The 18,204-nt window shown below is 45.0% G+C and overlaps 2 protein-coding genes across 2 annotated transcripts in view; both read right to left on the bottom strand.

Moving 5' to 3' along the window:
• LOC144987874 (uncharacterized) overlaps positions 1-18,204 on the bottom strand; it is a 230,354-nt gene that overhangs the window by 19,000 nt on the left and 193,150 nt on the right. The gene's annotated exons all lie outside the window — the stretch shown is intronic.
• On the bottom strand, positions 1,184-6,720 carry adoa (2-aminoethanethiol (cysteamine) dioxygenase a). Its single transcript, XM_004080733.5, has 2 exons — positions 6,147-6,720; positions 1,184-2,562 (listed from the first exon to the last, which is right to left on the bottom strand). The coding sequence occupies exons 1-2, from the start codon at positions 6,471-6,473 to the stop codon at positions 2,122-2,124; spliced, it is 768 nt and encodes a 255-aa protein (XP_004080781.1). The 5' UTR covers positions 6,474-6,720; the 3' UTR covers positions 1,184-2,121.

Here is an 18,204-nt window from a genome sequence, read left to right as displayed (position 1 = left end):
TTTTTTTTTTTTTTTTAACAAATGTCCTCTTTAGGTGAAAGATCTGGCCTGGAGGGAGTAGCTGGAGTCTTCTAGAATAAAGCCACGGCGTGCTGAAGCTGCAGCCTGAGCTTCTGTATCACACAGCCATGCCTGTGAGTGAGGAGGTGTCGTACGAGGGCCTGAGAACCACGGGCATGTGGGAGGCCGGACGGCAGAATCCCCTCCAACGCAGGCAGGACGAGGGACGTCCACACCATCCACTTAGAAAGCAGCAGGAAGAGGAACAGCCCTCACAACAAAGGTGTTGGAGCTGCGGGTATGACTTGGTGACCTGGCGAGATGTGAGCAGCAGGGACGGAGCTGGAGGTCCTCACGGGGAGGCCGTTTACCACCGATTGAGGAGGTGCAGCAGCAGTTTCTCCTGCTGGATCCACGGCGGTCCTTCCTCTGGTTTCTCCTGTTCACGTTTCAGGTCTTCAGTTTTCTGTCGAGTCTTCAGAACAGTTCTAAAGCCTGGTTCTAAACCAACAGAATTCAGTTGCTGGAGCCTATCATAGCCACTGTCAATGTTGGACAGTCCATCCCGGTAGATCTACCACCTGTCCGTCTTACAGTCCTGTCTGCTGATTGGCTGACTCAGGTGTCTCCTCAGTCTGATTGACTGAACACACCTGATCCAGGTGATCAGGGGCAGAAAGTGCAGGCAGGGTGGAGGATCTTCAGGACCGGGAGCGGGCCGCTCTGCTTTAGAACATCGATACCACAAACTAGCAGTTTAATCTGGTTTAATCCCAACGGTCTCACAGAGATTTGGAGCTTTGCATTACAGTAAATCTAAAAGACCCGATTGATGTGGAAACGTCTCTGCAATAACAAAATAGGGATAAAATCAATTCATTGTGTTGAATCTATCGTAAGTCTAAAAAATGCTAAATATAGAAGCTTTTATTCATAATTTAGTTTGGTTGTTTTTATTGTAAAAACATAATTTTCTTGTTGAAATTTAGATTTTTGTTCAGTTTAGATCAGTTATTGGAAAATCTTTCTTACAAAGTGATTTTGAAGAGTAAATCTGACAAATGAATGAAATCCTGTTGAAGTGAACGTCGACCTTGTGAATTTGGTAGAGAAACCAGCTTTATCAAGCATGATGCTGATGCTCAGAGATAGAGATTTCCAGGAAACTTCCTTCTAAGAAACATTTCTGTCAGATTCTTTTATTTCTTTCACCACAGGAGGCTTTAGACGGGAAACCGAGACGTTATCAGAGCTGACAATCTGAATGTGAGAGACAAAAGATGAATAAACATATCCTTCTGACACAGAAGCTTGTGCAGTGTAACATGTGAAGAATCTCAGCTGACGTACAGTGACATGACCGGGGCCGTACAGTGATGAAGCAGGGCTTTGTCGACGTCTGAAGCACATTTGGGTTTGGGACGAGGCTTCAACAGGAGCAGAGTTTTCTCTGAAAATCACGTCTAGAGTCAGTTCCATGAGTTCCAGTTACTGGAGGCCGCCGTCCGTTCAGGAAGTTACAGAAACGAGGCTCGGAAGGGATCGACTGGACAGAAAAACCCGCCAGTACTTCCTGTTGTGAAGCTGCCATCGTGGCCAAACTCTGCTAGAAGACAGCGACCCGGCTTTATCCGGATGGGAATGTGTCAAACGGCCCGTCTGAATCAGAGATATGATCACGGTTAGATAATACTGTGGTGCAGGTTAAGACAAAGGGATAAAGTATGTGTGCATATATAAGTATTACGTAGTGTGAACACCAATAATGCTAAAAAAATCTCTTTCAAACATTAAGGCAGCTGGAGTTCAGCTCCAGGCTTCGGCATTAAGACACGTGACGATGAGGAGGGCCTCTGCAGCCACGACGAAGCACAGCAGAGAAGCTGAAGGTCCCTCACCATCAGGCTGATAACATTCATTGTGTAGAAGGCAGCAACATGTGTCTGATGCAGTCTGGGAGGGGGGCGCAACCCTGAAGTAGAGCCTTCAGACGAGGCTTTCCGTCCGTTTGGCTTCCAGGTGATCTCTGCTTCCCTGTGGGGGGGGGTGCAAAGCTGCATCTCCCCACGTGAATGGACAGATATCGGAGGACCTCGCCCCACAGGGAAGGCGAGCTGTGCCTCAGATCACGACGGCAGGGCCAGGGTACGGCTCCCCGCCACACCAGAAGTCCTCTGGCTGAGGGATTTCTAGCAGCCACACCTCCTCGTCCTTCTCCTTCTGGCCTCCCTTCGCCACAGTCCCGTCTTCCGCCGCCGTCTGCAGCAGTTTGTAATAGTGACAGTCCCTCCCATCGTCTGGATTGTAGGGAGGGGCCAGGATATCCAGAAAAGCCACGGGCCCGTCGACGGCGTCGATCTGGTGGAGGTTGTCCCGAAGCGGCGTGAGGAGACATGGCCCGCTCTCCTCGGAGTACTGGGCGACTGAGCGGAGCGCCGAGCGCCACACGGAGGCCCTCTGCCGCGGCTCCAGGGGAGGGTCGAAGGGAGGAGACGCGCCGCTCTTGGTGGAGCCGCCCTCAAGCTTGTCGAAACATCGGACGTTCAACTTCCCGTAGAGGACCTGAGGAACAACGGAAAGAGAAAAACATGGAAAGTCAAAAACACGCTGGGCGTTAGAACGAGAGCAGTAAACCGCTGGAGGACGAGGAGAACGTCCGACTGCATCTGTGTTCTCTACACACACGGATGTTGTCATGAACACTTCCATGAGATCGGTTTCATCAAACAGCCTCCTCAGACGGGGAGGAAGGAGTGAGTGAGCTTAAGTGTTGATTGGGGAATCGAGGAGCTGGAGGGGTCCGATGAATCGACCATATCTAGCATTTTGACCACCTAGCTTGCGTTCATTGTGTGTCGTAAGTCCTGGTTGTGGCGTCCGATGCATCAGGGCCGTCAGTGCTGCATGGAGGAGGCTCTGTGTGGCGTGGATTCAGTGAAAGAAAACCCGCCGAACATCAGCGGCATCCTCTCCACCTCCCTGCTGACTCCGCCTCACCAGACAAACACAGGCCACGGTCACATGACCAGCCCACATGGAGTTATGTTCATCTTTGCTTTGACATTTTTACTACCTTCTTTTATTTACTAGTGTTATTTTGATCTCATTACATGTCGGCTCCTTTCCCACGTTGTTCTGCACACATCTTAGCCCTACCAGAGAAGTTACATGTTGGGGAGGGGGCATGGTCACTTGACCACTGGAAGGAGGTCTGAGACCCACGCATACACTTCATTCAGCAGGGGAATAACTCCACACACTGTGGAAAAAAGGAGTGCACGGCCTTAGCTTAAGCTTTTTAGGGAGCTGTCCTCTGCTTTAGCAAAACTGACCCATCACAGGACGGCACCACATTCACCAAAACCAGCTGAGGCCCTCAGGCGCGTTCATGAATAGTACACAGACACGTGAGGAGAAGAAGGAACTTTGGATAAATAGACTTATTCTGAGACTTTTTTGCTTAAGGTGGACGAGCCGATTCCGGATCAATTCTCCAGACCAATCGTACTCCTGATCTCCTCTTATCTTAGACAGCATTCCAACAGGAAGAAGGAATCCAGAGGAACCCAGCCAGCTGTCTCATTGAAGAAAAAAGCAGACGAGTTCAACCAGACGGGCCTTCAGCTAACAGACCGAACCTTTAATGAAGACACTGTCCCTACAGGAGTGAAGATCCTGGAAGGACAGAGTAGATTTACGGACCTCAAAGGAAACAGAAATGCTCCCTGGTCCTGGTGGCAGATGTGATGGTTGTTCTCTTATCTGCTATACCAAGCGGGCGTTGGGGGGTCTTGGTGTGAGGATGGCTGGACACTCTCCCTCCTCTTTTTACATTCCATCATCCATTTTAGAGGAACACTCACCTGAGCACAGGTGTCAGCTCACCTTTGCACTAATAGTTCGAGTGACTGAATGAAATATTTTATACTATTTAGTCTGAATGCACAAGTATGCGTGTGTGAACATTGTTTGTATTGTGTACATGTTGACATGTGGACATTATTGGAAACAACAGGTATGTTTGTAACATTTGAGTGTGTGGACAGGCCCCGCCCCTTTTAGATTTATTATACATCTAAACCTGACAGTAATGATTATAAACTTCCAGCAACTTGTTGCTTTATGGTTTTACCCCCCCCCCATAATCACCCTCCTAACCCCCTCTCTCTCTTCTTCCTTCCTTTCCTTTTCCGCCCGGTCCAACAAAAAACAGTTACAAGTATAATTAATATGAATAAAGTTTAGCCTAAATTACAAATGGGGTTTATTCAAATATACTCCTCGTGTGTCAGAAGATTCATAACCCCTAAAATATGTCCAACACAAGAGGCCTTCAGCTCTCATCTGTTTGCTCAGCTGCTGGACAGGAGAAGTAAAAAAAAAAAAAGAAATGCTCCCATTTGCTAAACCTCGACTTAATTCAGTTATAATGTGAAACAAAAATGCAATAAAGACAGAAAAAGGAAGCTGTCCTTAAACTGGAGTAACTAGAATAGTCACTCTTAATTCTGGCGGATGCAGCTGACGTCTATTTAGATGTTTGCACATGTTTTGAAAGTGTACAGTAAAGTTGTATTAGTCCACTTGTAAATGCAAAGAGCCTAAACCAATGAGAGTGATCCTTCCTCTCCTTTCCCTTCGCCGTTGTTCCAAAGTCACTGTCCGGGTTTTTTGGGATGATTCGTCAAGTTTGTTTCGTTTATACAACACTTCCCACAATCCAAAAAATCGGACCTGTCCTACATTGCCTGAAGACATCACGCCTCGCTGTGGGAACAGGCATCTGATGTCCAGCTTTTGACGCCATTTTTGGTCATTTCAATTTAATCCAACCCCCACGCCACTAACAGTGGGAATGAATTCCTGTTTGCATTCAGGCTGGATTCCGAGCTTGGATCAGGACGACTTCAAACGTTTGCCAAAGTCACCAACTACTGCCAAAAAGTGGTTTTTCAGAGACCACATTCTCGCTCAGATATCAAAATACCGCAGACTCCACCCCACAACAAAACCCAAATAGGCTCCTCCCACTTCTGGACTCATCAGTGGACACGGGCAAAGCTGCTGAACTCAGTCAACAGTTTCTCGACGGCTTCCTTCTGTTATTCTTACAGGACGTCATTTGAAGTGTGTGCAGGTTTGGGCGGGGTTACGGCCCCACTACCACGCTGAACCCTCGTGCTACCTTGTGGGGTCCAGATGACCCCACCCTTACATTGACATGTTCTCCCTACCATGACAAAGGTGGATAAAGGTGGAAAGATTTCATGTAATCCATGGACACCAGTGAAGATCATTGAAGAAAAAAGGTTCAGAGCACTGTCTAGTGGGTCTAGATGACCCAACTCCCAACGTTAACGTGCCTCTGGACCCCACAAGACAGCACAAGGGTTACGGTGGACGTGGTTAAAGGTCAGAATAAAAAGAAATGAACTTTTCTGTCAATTCTTGGGGATCACAGAGTTTTCTCTGAACGTCTCCTCCAACTGCCGCTCTGACTGTCAGGATCTGCCTTGACCTTTTATTTAGGCCTCATGCTGGAAAAACATCAACCGGTGAGTGAATGCATGTTCATTTCTTTGTCGGTTAACTTCAATTTGAGCTTGATCGGTTATACTTTCTCAGAGAAAACGGTAACGGGTTAAATCCACAGGAAAAACGACACGGCTGACAGACTATTGCGACTCGGTTTCTGTGTTTTGGTCAAAACTACTACAGTAATTGAGTTTTCACCGACATTCTTTTTAGTGTTTTCTTACGGAGTTTAAGGTTCAGAGCATCTTAGGGGGGGGGGTTCTCTGTGACTTAATCAAACCAGGGTCATTTTAGGTGACTGAACAAACAAACAGGAGAAAAAAAGACTGAAGGAGTGTGTGGAAGAAAGGGAGGCTCAGAAGGTCAGGAGGGCCTCATGATAGTTTGACCTACTGGAATCCAAACAGAAGAAATGGGAGGAGCCAACGTTTTTTCCTTCCTTTTACACGATAATTCATCATAAATCATTTCTGTGCTCGCTGTACTTTTTTAACCATTTTGGTGGAAGCTGCTGCTGAGCCGAGGCCTGTGTGGTCAGAGAGGCTCAGGTGAGTCGCACAGGTGAGAACAGGTAACCTGGAGGAGAACAACGGAGGTGAGGGAGTCCAGACCTTCAGCATCCCGTTCATGCCCGGGTGGTCGTGCAGCGGGATGGAGGCGCCGGGCCGCAGCAGGAACACCCCCATGCTGAACGCCTCCGTCTCGCAGATGTGCATGTACGTGACCGGGGGGCTCTGGAGCCCCGCCGCCCCGGAGCCGCCCTTGCTCCTGCGGGGATCGAGCTTCAGGTCCGCGGCCCTGACGGAGGTCACCAGGGAGAGCAGCTTGTCCGCCGCCGCTCGGTTGTCCCCGTTGGGCGACGTCTTCATGCCCCTGAAGGCCACGTTTGCCTGCTTGGCTATTCTCTGGATGAGGGGGGGTTTGTTGTCCCGCGGCATTCTAACGGGTATCAAAGTGTCGACGGCTCCGGTCCGAAGGAAGCGCCTTTTCAGAGGCTTTTTTCTCCCCGAATGTCCCGCGGAGGAGGTCGGTCCGAGGTCAGAAAAAAGCTACACTGGATACCGGAAGAAACAGGAATAAAATTATACTTGAAAAGGTCATATTTCTCCGCTACAACTCATTCCACCGTCTCCTCTCCCCTTCGTCCACCCTCTGAGAACCTGCGCGCGGAACGAAAGGCTTTCTGGGAGACGTAGTATGATCAGGAGCATCGTCGAGCTTTACTTTTAGCTTCCTGTAAAAAAACATGTATAATTGTTTCATTCAGTGGTTTTTAATCAAAAATAGGGTAAATTTTGGTGGTTTAGATGTCAGCTTACTAGCTAAAATAGAATGTACATTTCTTCAAACCTTTCGTTAACTACAATTCCCAGAAGCCACCGGGAGCCGATTGTGTTGAGGGGGGAAGGCCACACGGGCCATTGAACTCTCCGCAGCCCAGCCCTGTCTGGTGCTCTTTTCAGGTGACATTTACAGCATGTTTACGATCACTTTCCACGCAAACTTCATTTTATTCACCATGGGACACATTACAACGTTTTTTTTAAGCTGAAAGGCAGACATGAATGTTTGTTCAAATGTTTCTGTAGAGGAAACCAGAAATGCTTTCTTTGAATGTAATCAACTTCAAATGTTAATATCAAAGTTTGAAATATACAAATTTTATACAGAAACTTACAGCAATATTTGTCTTGGACTTCCCATGAATGTTATAAAAAAAGGTCAATAAAAATGCAGCTTAAATGCCATTAAAGATCAGGAACCTGCAGCCATTAAAAGAAGGATTGACTCCATCTTTTATAATGGAGTCCACGTTCTTTTTTTTGTCACAACTGCAGTACTTTTTTTTTTTTTGCAATACTAGTTTAAATAAAGAGTAACTACATTGTTTAATGCACTGTTTAGCTGTTATAGATTTTTTTATTTCAAATTGCATAAATGAATTTTAAGATATTGTAAAATTAGATGTCTGTGGTGACTGACAGCAGAAGGAAGTGAACATGATGAACCCCAATGCTGACTCACACCCCCAACCCTCTGAAAGAAAAAAGCTGAGTCACCAAACTCCGTTTATGACGAGTACCCCCCCCCCTCCCCCATGAGTGCCTTTTCTTTCATTTTTCGCACATGTCATTCAGCGTATTTGTGTTGATGGGCTGCTCGTTGCATTGTGTTACCTGTGTGATGGTAACGGGGGACACAAAGCAAACAGAATCCTCTTGAGAAATAATCAGGGCGCTGTATTCGGTGTGAGGAGGACACCAAAACGGTGCGTTACTACCATATATCCCCGTGTTAACATTATAACAGTAAATAGGAGAATAAAAAACACATCGGTTGGTTAAAGGAGGCTGAGGGTGGAGATGCCAGGAAAAAGGTCTAGAAGAGGAAGATCAAGGAGAACATGAAGATGTAGCTGGATAAAGGAGAGGCTGGGATGGATGCAGTTAAGAAGAAGAGGGCGTTCATCATATTTTCAGACCCTGACACAGCTGCATGGAATTCACAGCTGTACGCTGCAGACCTCAAACGAATGTATCCACGTGTATCTTGGAGTTTTGGGTCTCCAAAGGCAAACAAACGAACACTAATAAGGAGCTTATCTCATTTGAGAAACAGTCAGTTTTGGTCTGCGATGTCCGTCTCACCACTGCGAGTTTGTGTGCATGAAACAACATTGTTGAGTTGTGTGTTCAGAGAGGACAAAGTTGTCTCAGACCTCTATTTGTCTGAGATCCTATTTGCATCTGAAGCTGGCCCTCAGACATAAAGCCGACATTATTCTCCTCTGTTTAAAATGTGCATGATTGGCATTGCAGAGAAGTCAAGCCAGCTTCATCATGCAGCGTTCAGAGACGGCCAACGGACCCGGAAAGGACAGACGGCCCGCTGACGGCGTGCACACTCGCAGAGATGCATGCACAGCTGGAGGACACACACATGTTCATGTTTAAATAAGCGTGCGTTCATAAAGTTGATGGAGGGACAGGTGGACATCACTCTGTGAATGAGGGATGAGGGTTTGACCTCATGCAGCCATATTCATGAGCACACACACAGCTGTATTCATGCACACATTCCTGGCCTCTGGAATTAGCATAACGGGACAATGAGACAATGGTAACAGCTCCTCATGTATGGCCGAGCCGCCTTTGTGTGTGAGTCAATATACAGATTGTTCTTTTCCATCCGATGTGTTATAACTTTTTCTTTTTTCATATAATGAGTCTTTGAGCTCTTATCCTCGGTGGCCTCATTACCACCGAGACAGAAGCCGACTCCTGTGTTCACAGGAATGTTGCAGCCGTGGCAGACGGACAACATCAAGCAGCTTGTCTCAGAAGAAGAAAGTGGACAGAAGTCGGTTCATCAGGAGGAACAGTTGATCGTATGACATTCATTCAAAACGTTTTTTCCATGAACACAAACAGTGATGCATAACTTCACGCATCACATTTCTTTTGCCCCTCTGAAGACCAGTGACCTCCTCACGGCCTCAGACCTCTGTTTTTATCCTGTTAGATTTCATGATGCGTTCAGCAAAAACAATCCGCATATTTTATTCCTCAATGCGTTCAGTTTGTCTTATTTGTTGGGGTCAAGAGAAAATGTGGCATCAATGCCAACGTTCTGTGGGTCTGAAAAGCTGATTTAGTCAGAAAGTCCTTCCAAGGTCATCATTCAAACAGCCATGAACACACGACGCGTCTTAACGGATGAGCAGCACCACACGGCCAAGGCGCCTTTAGGTTGGACGGTCAGGTGTTGCAGGTGAACTCGTCTCAGAGTGTCATCAGCAGACCTGCATCAAGACTCTGAACTACTGACAGAGTTTGTGACAGACCCAGGAGTGGAGCACCAGACCGCAACCATGACCAGTACCTAAGGTACCTTCTGTACAGTTGCAGGTCCGTTTACCAGATGTGAGCCGTACTACGGTTTCCAGACAAACCGTTCAGAACCAACTCCACCGCTTTGACTGGAATACACGTGACTCCACTGACACCACGACACTGCCGTGAACGTTTGCAGTTGAAGACCACGTCACCTGGACGATGCAGCAACGGTCTACCTCCCTGTTCACTGATGAGCGTTGGGTTGCAAAGAGGCGATGGTCGGAGAAGGCAATTAGATTATTGTAGAAGGTCCAGGTTCCTACCTCGGAGACATAATAGAGCCGTCATCCACCCCCAACTTTCTGTTCGTGGGTGATAATGCTGTACCACATGGTACCAGAATTGTCCCGCTGGACTTCAGGAAGTGGGAGTGGCTCATTTGGTTCAGCCAGCAATGACCTCTGACCTGAACCCCTCAGAGCATCTCTGGGCAGAGACATCTGTTCTTTTTACCATGAACATACTGATGTTTTTCTAGGCCTTTTAAAGAGCCTTCCTGCTTTTCTTCAGCCTTTCAGAGTAAACTATATCCATATGATAATATGTATGACATTTGCGACACTAAAGAACCATTTATCGTGAACTACGAGTCATTTTCGCAGCTCATTTTCCTACCCAAAGTTAAGACAACTTGATCTCTGAGGCTCCGCCTTTCACTCCTTGTGGGTGCCGCCCATTCCATGATGTCATCCTAGAGCCGGCCTCAGGAACGTGTGTCTGTTTTTCACCCATGAAAAACAAACAAACAAACAATATCCAAACTTTTTCAAAGATGGACATTCATATTGTGGATATTAATAGAAACCGTTTAGCCGTTTAAGAAAGTGGGCGTGTGTATTAACCTGGGGGCGGAGCTTGCAGCGCAGACTCTTCCTGGTAGGAGCAGTCCCTCACTTTATGATGTCACAATGTGAGAACCCACTCGTATTCGTGGATTGGGAGGGGCTGGTGCCCAGAGAGCAGGTTTGTAGAGGAATACTCAGAAATGTGTGAATGGATCAAAATACCACTTTGGGGTTGTTTTTCATAAGAAATGAACATTATAATACCCTTAAAATCTCAAAAAGATGATTTTTCATGATGTATGTATTTTAAGGCTCCCCTGGTTCCTTTGCAATTTCAGTGATCAAATACAATGATCAATTATAGGCCTTTAGATTTGTATTCTCTGGGAACATCGTGTTTTTCTGTAATTCAATAATTGAACTTCTGTCTCTGAAAGATCATAGTATCTGTTTCCTGTCTGAGTCATAATTTCTGTGGTAAAAGGTACACCCCCCATGCACACACAAACACTCACACACTCACAGAGGTACACAAAATCACTTGAACAGCCTCTTGAGATAAGACACTGAGCCTCCATGACTCGTTAAAATCTCTCCGTCACTTCCCTGTTTTGTTCTTGCGGTGGTCTGTCCCTCTTTTCTGCTTTTGTCTGCTGCACTCGTCTCCTCCTGAGCAGCCCTCTCAACCTCCATGAACACAATGGTTTGGATGTTTTTTGAGCTCGTACGTACATCTCTATCATGTGATTGCTTCTGCTAAATTGCAGTAGGTCTGAGTTGACTTTTGAATTGATTTCTTTCACTCGTTATGCTTGGCAGAGCTCTCTAACTCATGCAGCTCCACCTCAGCCCTCTTCTCTCAGACCTGAATGCTGCAGGCAGACCTAAAGGAATCAGAACCGTGACGACTTCAGGAAGTATTCATGTTCTGCTGCAGCGACTGAAACAACTTTAAAAAAAAATCTCAAGAGGTGTTTGACATTACTTTCATTAAAATATCATTAAAAAATGCACAAACAAACACGAATCCCGTAAAAATCCACAATCTAAGCAGCTTGTTCAGCAGCAGCTCGGTGGAGTTGCTGGAGAACTTTAGTCCATTTCAGTTCTGTTTCTAGAAGCAGTCTGCCTGCAAAGATGCTGAGACCACGAGGTCCAAACGTTTTTGTTTGTTTTATTCAGTAAAACAGTGAGAGAGCAGATCGGGTCAGGCAGTGCTTTGCATTTCACGTTTTCATGCCTCATGGATGCAGTTCAGACAGCGATTCTTAAAAAGTTTAGTTAGTACAACTGTGTTTTGGTTCAAATGTGCATCCAGGCAATGCTGATGAGAGGCATTCAGTGACTGTATAGAAGAACTGGAGTGAGTGAGAATGACATCAAAAATAAAGCCGTGTCAATCAGCAAATATTGCATGGATGAACACTGATCATACTTGAACATAAAAGAAAGAAAAGTTGTGGTTCTTTACACGGAATTTCCACAGATGTATCGGTAATGAACCACGTTAAAACTACAGAAGTATGAATAAACCACGCAAAGAACTGGTAAATTATTATTATTGATATTGTTACTATAATTGTGGTGTTGTTTATATGCAATTCATCAGTGATTTGTTCATGAATTTCATAGTTTTAACATGTTATGTGCGCCATGTACGTGATGTAAAAGTTAAACATCGCCGGTTCATGTGTGAACAGTCAAACGCCAAACGGTCGTGGAAAGCATCTCACAGAAATCACACACAATTGCGTGAGATTTGTGTAATAATTGTGTATAAACTACATAAAATACCTGTAAACTGCGTAATTCTCAACCGAGCAGAAGTTTTGAACAGCTTAAGATCCAATTCATGTAAAGAGCAGTCAGGCACAACCCTTGACGGACATCTGCGCACATCGACCAACGCAAGAAACGCATGTGAATGACGTCGATCATGCATGGATCCCGAAAGACAAAACATTTCATATGGAGTGGCTGCGCAACACAACCTTTAGAAAATGATTCACTTCTGGCTTTAGGGAAATGAAGTCAATTCAGTCGCTTTTTAGATGCGAAATGGAAGCCGCCATGTTGGAGTCAGACGACGTCATCAAGCAGTGATTGGTCCGAGTCGGTCTGAGTCAAGATTTCTCTGGACTTTTGTGAAAAATGAGGCCAGAATGGTCTTTTGGTCAATAGAATGACTAACAGCTGGAAGTCTGTGGGATTTGGGGTTTTTGGAGCCAGCGGTTACTTCCTGTTTGGAACGCCAGGGGTGGAGGGGTCACTTGTTGCAGTTCTCACATACAGGTAAGGGAAATATTGCAGAAATGATGCTGCTAGGGGACATAATCTTTAAAAAAAAGTGTTTCTGAAATAAATCAAAGTCAGAAAAGTGCAGCTCCTTTGAGAGAACACTGGAAACGCGTGGTGAAAAGATCTGCACCCTCATGTTGTGTTGTTGTGGTTTTTCATTCGTTTGTTAAGTCTTTGATAATTATGTCGCACATCTTCTGTTCAACCAATCGTCAGTTTGAGGCTCCGCCCATCTTCCTTTGCAGATTTACTGTGCAGCACTCATGTCAACAGTTTGCAGTTTTTTTGAACAGCGCTTCAATGTTTTTGCCTCCGCCCTTGTTTGACGTTAAGCTCAAGTATTAATTTATTTGGTTAGCTATTAATGCTACTGACTGTACAGTCTGTCTGCATGTTGCTATTTTTAATAGAGGGATCAGGTTTAGTGTCAATATACATTACTAAAATAAAAAACTAAAAAAGAAAATTGTAAAAAAGTATCAAAGTGATCCATCAGCCCTGTCCACACTTGAAGACAATAGACTGAGATAACATCTTATTCTGCAGATTAAATAGAGATTCTCCCTTCACCTTTTCTTGATCTGAACTCTAATAAAGTGATAACAAGAAAAAGGTGAATTTGCTTTCAGGTGTAAAAAAAGAGAACAGAGAGTCCAAACCTGGTATTCATCAATTTTGCACAGCAGCAGTTCTGAATAAGCTGAATTGTGACATAAACAGTGAAATACATATTGATAGTTGCTGAGCTTGTTGTGGACGCCGCTGCTGTCTGCTGGGAGCAGCTCCTGACTGCAGCTGATGTGGAACATTTGCATGGGTATGTTTCCTGAAGCTCACAGCCTTTGTTGACCTTCTATCTCATTAATTACTGTGGCAGATCTCAACCACTTTTCCTGCTCTCATACAGAGCCGTGCTGTCCTGATGTGACAGATGAATCCACTCAACCCATCTGAGGGCTTCCAGTCACATTGAATGCTTTGCTCAGTAATCCCAGGAATGTCCAGCAGGAACCAGAGGGCCAATGGTCTGCCTTTGCTCCGGGATCAGCCAGCCAAAGACCTGTGCAGGTGCCCGTCCATCTGTCCCCCCTCCCATCCTCCCATGTGTCATCTGTGGCCGAACCCAGCACCGTCGACAGACATGAGGCGCTGTCACATTAAGTGTCCCGTACGAGGGGCCCCGCCAAAGCGGCCAAGGGCCCCGTCGGAGCCTGCAGTGCCGCGTTAAGTCAATCTTAGTAGCCCACAAAGTGGAGAGAGTGGGAGCTGTCCCATCAGTCTCCATTACAGGAAAGTGTTGCTGCTTCTCTGTCGTACTCCAAGGGAGACGCTGTCTCATACATCATCAGGGAACAAAGGGGCTGGTCAAGGTGGTGAAAAGAGGGCGGGCATCCTTCCTGCCCCCGTCCACCCCCTGCTCCTTAGCCCCCTCAAACCTCGGGGGAAACTTACAAGAATCTGCACTGCACTCATTAATATGCAAAGGTGTTTTTTTTCTTTGTTTAACGGTCACAGAGGCTCCACCTTTTCACTGAACTGATTCTCAGTTAGAGCCCTCAGACCCGTTTCATGGGGGAAGTCACATCGTTTTTATTTTATTGATGTCAGGCTGGACTTTAACTCCACAATAACTCCCAGCTGTGGGCAGATGCAGTCTTCAAACCACTTCTGCCATTGGGCTTATCACTCATCCTGTACTGATGCAAACAAATAAAAATCAGTGTCTTTTATTTCAGAAACTATTCTAAAACCAGATGAAAACATTTCATGAATTAAAAAAGACGCGTTCTTTCTGATGAGACCCATGACAGCACATCTGCTGATGTCATTATTTCAATCACATTCACTTTACATTTGTGTTGTGAGACAAAACATTTGACTGAACTAGTCGCCAATCCCCTGATAGATTTGAACTCACTCCTCCTTCAGTAACAGTGGAATTCAGTAGCTGCTTGTCAGAAACATCAAGAAAAGGTTTGTTTTTGTACATTAAGAAGGAGCGCCAAACCAGGCCGTGCTGAGCCGTGTCTTCAGGCGGACCGCTCGGCTCGTTCACGGACGTTCCTCTCTGTAAACGCCCTTTCTGTCTCCTCTCTCTTGTCTACAAGCACAAGTCAGTATTTTAGTCGCTAAGTTGAATTTCTTTTGTCTTTTAGCAGATGTTCGTGTGCTTCTGGGTCTCTATTTTTTTCTTTTTTGACCCCATTAGGCCAACAGAAATGTAAAGACCCTCTCCAACTTAAATTGTGTTTTTGGTGTTTTTAACATGTTTTTGTGTCATTATTCCAATGATGGAGGAGATATGTAAAGAAAGATTAAGACTAAAACTGCATTTCTGTGTGTTTCTTTGATCAAATTATTGTGGATTATGAGCGGATAAAAAAATGCAGTTGGAAAAACATCATATTTGTGACGTAGAAAACACATTGGGCGGGGCCACAACCTCCCTGCTCCATTCTGATCATCCACTGTCAGACAAATAGATCCGTGAACGTCTTTGTTTTCCTGGTCTGAGCTGGAGTCTGGATCAGAACTGGACGGCTGGATTAATCTGATATTGATCGCCTTTTCTGCTGCTTTGCTAATGTTAAGGTTGGGGGGGTGAAGGGCTGTAAGCTAGAGGAAGACAGCATAAACAGCGAGCTCTCAGCAACAGGGAGGGGAAGAGGGACGGGGTTGCTCTGCAAGTCCCACCCTCAACTCAGAGGTGACAGCACTTTGAAAATAGATGTAAAGATGATCGGAGTGGGAATTTAAATACTGTGTGTTTTTATTGGATGTTCAATGGGATCTCTTGATTCGAAAAGGTGTGTTTTTTTCTATGTCTGAAAGTGACAAACCTGATTTCATGACCAATTAGTCTTTACTCTTTGGGTAAAAGTACATTAGCCACACACAAAAAAAAACAAAAACTGGCAAGCTGGTGGCCAACATGAGAGTAACAAGTATAAGACGAGAGAGTAAAAGACGTTCCGGGTTTTTTAAGAAAAAAGTTGAGGAAAGTCTAGATCCATTGGGAGGGGTTTTTCTGACAACAGTCAAACAAAACCAGCAGCTGAAGAACAAACAATGACTGATGATAATGAGATTGTACGATTAAAAAAGCTTCATCATGGATTAACCAGTTTATGATCAAAGTCCTCTCAGAAAGAAGCACAGAAAGAACAAAAAAAAACTAGATGTTTTAAGGCAAAGACTCAATCAAATCCATTCCAATCCTGCTGAATCATTCCAAGACTCAAACAGATTCAGAGTGACAAAAGAGGAAGACAAACACACACAAAAACACAAAAATAGTGTCACTACAATCACATCCAAGGGAAATGGAAGGAATGACTCTCAACTACGACGTTTGTTTTCATGCTAACTTTTAGTTAATCAACCAACTACAGGGTCCCTCTTAGAAAAGTTAGGACTATATATGCAAATACAAGCTGCTGCTTTGGGTTTAAACTAAACGAGCGCTGCAGGCTGATACGGTTTCTGAAACTTCTCAAAAGTTGAATTCCAGCCTTTAGAGGCACGTTAACGTTGTGTGTGGGGTCATCTGGACCCCACATTATAGCACAAGGGTTAATTGTTCCGAATTGTGTTTGTCTTCTTTAGAATTTTGGCTTGAACTAAAGCAATGAAACCAATAAAGTGCTGAGGACTCGTGGCAGAGCGGACCGGGCATCAGCTTTGACCCGCTGTAGAGAAGCTTCTGCTGCAGAAACGGATGCAGCCTCAGCACCGCTTTCAGTCGGCAACATCTTTTTGCACCGAAATCTGCGAATCCTCATAAAGATTCAGAGATCCCATCTGGGAGGGGGGGCTCCCGAGGGGGGGCTCCCAGTTTTGTGACTCCTAAAGGTGACAGGAGACTGGCTTCAGCAGATCCTAGGAATACTGGAAGTGTTGAGCAACCTGTTTTTGTTTGCTACAGATTCACGATTTAAATGAAGAAATGATCAGAAATGGATTTTTAAGATTAAATTTTTTTATCTGTCCCCCATCATCAGAAAAATGCTACAACAACATGTTTAAAACACCGTTTTTCATCGTGTGTGGGTCTCTAAATGCGGCAACATTTACCTTTTTCATTGAAAATTGATTTTTCTTCTTTTTTTTTATCATTCTAGTTTAAATCTTAAACCATTGCACTGTGTAAACTCTTGTTCACAACATAAACGTATTGCACAGACAGCTGGGACACAGAACGTTGATTCTCCCTCCGCTTACACACAGCTAATAGTTTCCATCAACGTGGCTGAGGAATGAAGAACGACCCGGTTCTGCTCCATTGTTTTCCTCTTCGCCGCGGCTCATCTGAACCGTGATGGATAGAGATGCACTTTTATCATCAGCTTTCAGTTTTCCTCCCTGGATTTCTGGTCAAACAAACCCAAGGAGCATCCAGCACCAAGACGCAGGTTAAAGAAGAGTAATGGACCATCATCAAGTCCTGCAGCTCAAACTGAGCAGAGGTCGCTGAAGGAGAACGCCAAAGCATTTACCAAAGACTTTGACCCTCCTTAACTTTGAGATTGAGACGTGTTCCACACAACTCTTACTTCCAGACTGTAATACATCATAGATACCTCTATTACTGTTAAGATAAAGCAGTTCTTTGCCTTGCAGTGTTCCTGCCACAGAACTGCAATGAGTTCCAAGACGTCTGGATTACTTTTGAGTTCCTCCATTCTGAAATGACGCGTACCGCAGAACAGCTCAGATTTAGGAGGAGGCGGTTTGGTTCAATGATGACTTTGGCAGTTCAGCCTTCAACAGACAAAGGCCAAGATGACACTTTCAATCATACATGTCCGCCAAACTTTATCCAAATTCTAGAAATGTTGACAAAACACAATTTTGCTATTTGACATTTTCTATTCAATCCTAATAATGCGAATAAACACAAACCGACCTCACGCGATAAGTCGTTCAAAAACACGGCGACGGATGTGAACAAGACTTTGATTGACAGCAGAGACATTTAAAATTCTGCCACGACACTGGCGCTCATCATCATCTATCCATGGAGACGTTGGCGTCTGATTCTGACTGTGGAGCGGCGAGTTCCTTACACGTGGGAGGGGCTAAAGGAAGAAGGCATTTTGTGTTGTGTTAGTGACTACTATCAGACTGCTGCATCACAGGAAGACAGGTTACTCTGGAACTGCTCCCAACACTGAAACCTGTTATCAATATTCAAAGTAACAGAGAACTGCAGAGATCTCACATTTTGAGAAGAATTAAACGCTTTGGGTTTTAGTTTGACCATCGTCCTTTTTGGACGCCAACCAGTATCTGAACCTCCATCTGTCCATTTACCAGAACTGTTTGGTTCCGTTCAGGGCCGGGCTAAGGCGGGTACTTTTTGGACCAGGGTTCTGCGTCCTTGTGGCCCTTAGGCTTTAAAGAAAAATGCAAACAATTTAAAGAAACGATGAATTTGTCTATTTGTTTAAAGTTTATTGCTGTTTTTGCTTTAATATAATTTGTCATGTTGACAATGTTTAAATGGATGCTTTAATGGTCACAAAACAAAAAGAAAGATGGTTTTTCCAAACAATAAAGTGGAACTTTGTGGGTCTCGCCGGGTTCAGTGGGAGACGGACCCAAACAGTTTGTTTAGCATCAAAGGTTTAGACCCCGTCTGGACGGTTCACCAGTGCATCAAGCAAACCCCTCAAGATGCCTTTGAGGCC

The sequence above is a fragment of the Oryzias latipes genome, chromosome 19 (genome assembly GCF_053564925.1).
Source record: "Oryzias latipes strain Hd-rR chromosome 19, Olatipes_Hd-rR_3.1".
Lineage (NCBI taxonomy): Eukaryota > Metazoa > Chordata > Actinopteri > Beloniformes > Adrianichthyidae > Oryzias > Oryzias latipes.
The sequence above is the reverse complement of the archived record's forward strand: the minus strand, read 5'-3'. Positions and strand labels throughout refer to the sequence as shown.

What these genes read in the sequence shown, in the direction of transcription:
- adoa (XM_004080733.5), bottom strand. Translation starts at nt 6,473, where the DNA reads ATGCCGCGGGACAACAAACCCCCCCTCATCCAGAGAATAGCCAAGCAG. An exon ending in GCATGAACGGGATGCTGAAG is followed by an intron (nt 2,563 to 6,146) that starts GTCTGGACTCCC and finishes GTTGTTCCTCAG; the next exon opens with GTCCTCTACGGGAAGTTGAA.